General features: G+C 42.3%; 1 protein-coding gene across 1 annotated transcript; it reads right to left on the reverse strand.

Annotated features, from left to right (window-relative positions):
- Window positions 1–55: 55 nt before the first annotated feature.
- Window positions 56–3,303, reverse strand: selplg (selectin P ligand). The gene is made up of 3 exons (XM_018671248.2): window positions 2,969–3,303; window positions 2,639–2,758; window positions 56–2,070 (listed from the first exon to the last, which is right to left on the reverse strand). The coding sequence occupies exon 3, from the start codon at window positions 2,053–2,055 to the stop codon at window positions 706–708; it is 1,350 nt and encodes a 449-aa protein (XP_018526764.1). The 5' UTR covers window positions 2,056–2,070; window positions 2,639–2,758; window positions 2,969–3,303; the 3' UTR covers window positions 56–705.
- Between the last annotated feature and the right edge of the window lie 1,530 nt (window positions 3,304–4,833).

The raw sequence follows: 4,833 nt of genomic DNA on the forward strand, positions 1-4,833 counted from the left end.
TCTATTGCATGGTTCTTCCCAGGAAAGTTGTGAAAAATTATAAGAGAGCCTTAAAAAACATCAAAACATTTAATAAGACACTCTTTAATAAATTATACCAATACAGATACTGCATCTCTACACTAACACCTACATAAGCAGAGTAATATAAAGTTTATCATTGATCAAAATACTCCATTTGTACAATTAAACTTCAGAGCTGCTAGAACAGCACCTGTAAACTGAACAGTGTCTGTGAAGAACAGTAACCTCTTGACAAAACAAGCCTTCCTGTATCTCGTCGCTAAGTGAAATACCAGCAGGGCTCAGCGCAGGATGTTTGAAAAAAAAATCTTTGATCATGCTCCTCTTCCTGGCTTAAAGTCTCCAGTGGTTGGCAAGTGTAAAATTATGGAGAAAAACATGTTAATTCTTGCTTAAAATACATGTTTGATGACCCAACTTCACCAAATACCAGATATGATTAATGGTGCATTAATGTGAAACAGTGCTGTTTTTTTTCCTTCTTCTTCTTCGTGCATTTGTGTAGTTGTGGTTTCTCTGTCTCTTCCTGCAGAGGAGTAGGGTGTACAATGAAGTTGAACCACCAACTTCAAAGAGGAAACATTGTTTTACTAAAACAGCAACTGTTTCCACATCACTGGCATCAGCCACATCAGTCCAATCTGGGGGCTGATAAAGTCACATCAGTCGTGGTAAATCCATCTAAACGTTACGTTCATTTTCTGGAAGGAAGCTGCTGAGGGTGAGGTTATCTCCCCCTTCCTCATCACTGTCTCCCCCACTCGGGAACACCAGGACTCCGTTGGTGATCGGGTTGTGTTGCCTCGTGTAGGTGTAAGTCCTCTCGGGCAGCAGGGCAGAGATGCACATCATCTCGGTGGCCTGCTGCGGTTTCTTGACCCTGTACTTCCTCGCCGACAGCTTGGCGCACAGGATGATGGTAGAGACCATGAAGATGGTGGCCAACCCGGCCAACAAGGCAATGGCGATGAGGCAGCGGTTTGCCACGCTCCGGGTATTGCAGGGTAGGACCTCAGTGCTGGGTGAGCCCTTTGAGGCTTCGCAAGGCCTCGACGCAGTCGCCAGGGTTGATCTGGTCGACGGAACTGGCGACGTCTTGGCATCACGAGGGATCAAGATTCCTGCTGGACTGGTAGAGTTGGCAGAAGAAGTGGAGATAGAGGAGTCATTCCAGGCTGTGGTGTTGGAGGACCTCATGGTAAAGCTTGACCCCATTGTGTCAGGGGACTGTGATGTGGAGACGTGGGTGCTTGTATTAGAAATGGGCTGAGACGTGGGTGAAAGCCCACCACTTTTGGTGGATGTCTCAGTTACTGTGACAGGTGAAGAAGTGAGGTCAAACGCAGGTACCACCTCAGAGGTAGGGTTCGCTGTCATTGAGGTCGCAGTAGAAGCTGAGGGGCTGCTGATGGAGTGTGGAGCCTGAGTGGAACTATCAGAGGTGGTGCTGGAAGATAACATGGATGTTAGATCGGGGTTAGTGGTGGATGGCGGCAGCGACGAAAACACGGTCACTATTGCTGAAGGTACTTCAGGAGTTGTTGTAGAATTTGTCACATTAGCAGACGTGGTTGGTGATTGCTGCAGTACCTCATCCTGTGTAGGTTTAGCTGTTTCTGAGATCGTTGTATCATGTGAAGGTTGTGCATCAGCTGCAGCTGTGGTCACTGCTGAGGAGAGGCTAAGCAACTGGGGACCCGGGCTGCTTGTAGCTGTTGCTATGATAGTCACAACAACCAAATCATCTGTGCTGCCTCTCACAGCTGCCTCGTCTGTTTCCATTGTGGGTGACACATTGGTCTCTGTTGCTGCAGTAACTTCTGCAGATTTGTGAGTCGGATCCCAGGTCTCTGTTACATTCTGAGGTACTTGTGCAGTGGTGAGAGGCCTGTTTGCCTTGTTTGATTCAGCTGTTGAGTTGTTGCTGCTGCTGCTGGTTTCAGGGATGGACGAGCTCTTGGTCTCCATAGAAAACAAAACAGATATCCCCCATAGCAGAGTCACATACACCTTCACACTGAGGAGCATCATTGTTGAATAACAGATCTGAAATGACAGAAAAGATTTAAGTTTACAGGGTCCAACGCATGAGGCTGTGTAAGAACACCAGTAAACAGTTGTAGAAGTACTCGTAACGACACACACATGGGGGAAAAATCAGTGTGTGTCATGTGTCTGCTAGTGACATCTTATGATGAAACAGTCATGAGTCTTGCACCACACCCATTGTTACGATTTCACAGAAAAATATACAGAACTACTGCATTTGTAGAGTAAAACTGAAACTGCCTTAAAAAGGGGAAAAAAACTCAGTTTAAATGTTTTTTTTTTTTCAATCTAAAAAAGTTTCAACTGCAGCAAAAGATTCAAAATACTACTAGTGATACTACTTTTGAAATGTTGTCAATGTTAAGGATACAACAAGGGTTTAAGGAAGGAAGAAAACAACCTAGATAAATCTATTTCCTTTGTTAACAGAACAGAACATTTTTACAGGGGATTTTTTTGAAATGTAACTTTATCCAAAAGGAAACAGTCGACCACAAAAACCAGAAACAGTCAACCAGAACAAAGATTTTAAAAGTGTCCGCGGAGACCCGTGTTAGTGTCTTACCTTGCTGCTGGAGAAGCACAGAGATGGATGTGAGGACAAAAACTGACAAAAGTTCAACTTCAGTTCATTTCAGTCTCTGTGGAAGAACATCCTTGGAGTGCTGGCATTCTGATTGTGGCACTGCTTGATAGAAGAAACAGGAAATGTTCACACAAAAAAATACAGCGCTATATAACATTTTCAGATAGTCAGATATAGACTGACACTTCCCTTTGAAACTCACAGCTTTAGGTTGCATCAGTGAGGAAGTGAACACCACGAGTACTACATCAACTTAGTTTCCATATTTTAATATTGTATATCAGTTCATCGGCAGATTAAGCGTCTTACCTGGCAGATGGAGAGGTTCAGCAGTGTTCAGGTGCTGCTGTGCAGAGCATGTTTCCTCTGAATGTCCTGTTGTTCTGATGAAAGCAGCAGGAAGTGCTCAGTTCTGTAAACTGCTCAGATGTTTTTTTGCATGTCAACCTTTGATCAGACTTCTGTCTAAGATTTAAAGCTATATGTCATGTGGAGAAAAAGCCTTAAGTCACCCACTGATAGTCACCCACAGTGATAGAAGATCATCTATAGGAGGTCAACATGGAATGGGACAGTGCTATGCAACAACAGTCAAAACAACTAAAGTTCGGACCCTGTGAGGAAATAGAAATGATCTAGTCTGGAAATCATAACTGTCACTTCCTGTATTGGTGAGTCATGCTGAGATGTGGTTATGAAAAAACACTATTGAGTTTTAAGGGACACGAAGATACTTTGTTTTCAGTGTTTTGAACGTTGCCATGCTTTGAAAAAAAGTCTCTAAGAATGACTTTGACGCAGGTGTTGCTGCTTTGTTCTGTCTACACTCAGGTGGCAGTTTATTAGGTACGTCTTATTAAAGGTAATACAACAGTTCTGCAATAAATCCTCCTTTGTGAGGGTTATAATGTTTTAGAGAGGTGTATGATCATTATATATCATTACAACAGTGAGGGCAGGCTAAATAACAGAAATACCTCTCTGTTTAATGCAATACAGTTCAAGAGCATCAGTCTGCAGCCTCCAAAATGATCATACAGTTGAATCAGGTCATTTTGGAGACTAGAACAGCACAAACTGAACATTATAACCTTCATGAAGGGAGGACGTATTGCAGGACTGCCAGGACTGCTGTATTAGAGAAAAGAAAGAAAGAAAAATAATGATGATAATAAATTGAAAAACTTTAGTGTGAATACTACCAGCATTCATACTAATAAGACATTTCACATGTTCTATCAGGTTTCCTAAAATGCGTCTACCCAGGGTTGCTCAGGCGTACAACCCAGCTATATTTGATTTTTGATTGTAGTCTAGTGTTACTGTAATAAAATCTTGTAGGCACAAAAATCATACCAACATAAAACTGATGACCATAACTCAGATGGTTGATTTTCATTGCTCAGTAGCGTGATGTAGCTATCAGCTGGAAACACAGTATTAAACCACATATGCACTGTGTCACATTACAGCACATGTAATGACAGACTCACTGCCTTGCTCTTCATATGTTGCTGTCACTCTCCCCAGCTACATATAAAACCAACACTAAAGTTCAGACAACTTCTCTTTCAGTGTTAACAGAAGGTATTCCAGGAAATGTGGAAGTGAATTAGTTACTCAAGCTATAAGAGTAGCAATGACTTCAGTGCTGAATGAGGCCAGTTTAGGTCTAGTGCACATGTTCATGCTGCCACATGTAAATTATGAGAATTTGCAAATGGTGGGGAAATCACATTCATGTTTATGACCTCATGGCCTGCTGCCTTAGCACCACCATCAGGCAAGAAAAGTAACAGCTAACTGGGGAGGTTAAAGGTTTTGGTGGGGCTGAGGTTGAGTTAGAGCTTTAGTTGATAGTTGATACTTTTTAAAAGTTATCTTGGAAGCAAAAATTCCACAGATTCATCTGATTTTGAAGTTTCGGTGGGTCGATTAATCAGTAATAACAATAACTGTTTGCTGCAGCCCTAGATTGAGTGCTGTCTTTTATGAAATCTGAAGTGCAACGAACACCCACCTTCTTCTCCTTCCATCCACAACAATCGTACCACACAGTGCCTCAGTAGAAGAAGTAGCCAGATCCATAACAGTAGGAATACCACACTTTACCAGCCTGAAAGGTTCCACTAAGACAAGAAGAAATGTAAAAAATAGAAAGGTAAAACAACAGA

Source organism: Lates calcarifer, linkage group LG9 (genome assembly GCF_001640805.2).
Source record: "Lates calcarifer isolate ASB-BC8 linkage group LG9, TLL_Latcal_v3, whole genome shotgun sequence".
Classification (NCBI taxonomy): Eukaryota; Metazoa; Chordata; class Actinopteri; family Centropomidae; genus Lates; species Lates calcarifer.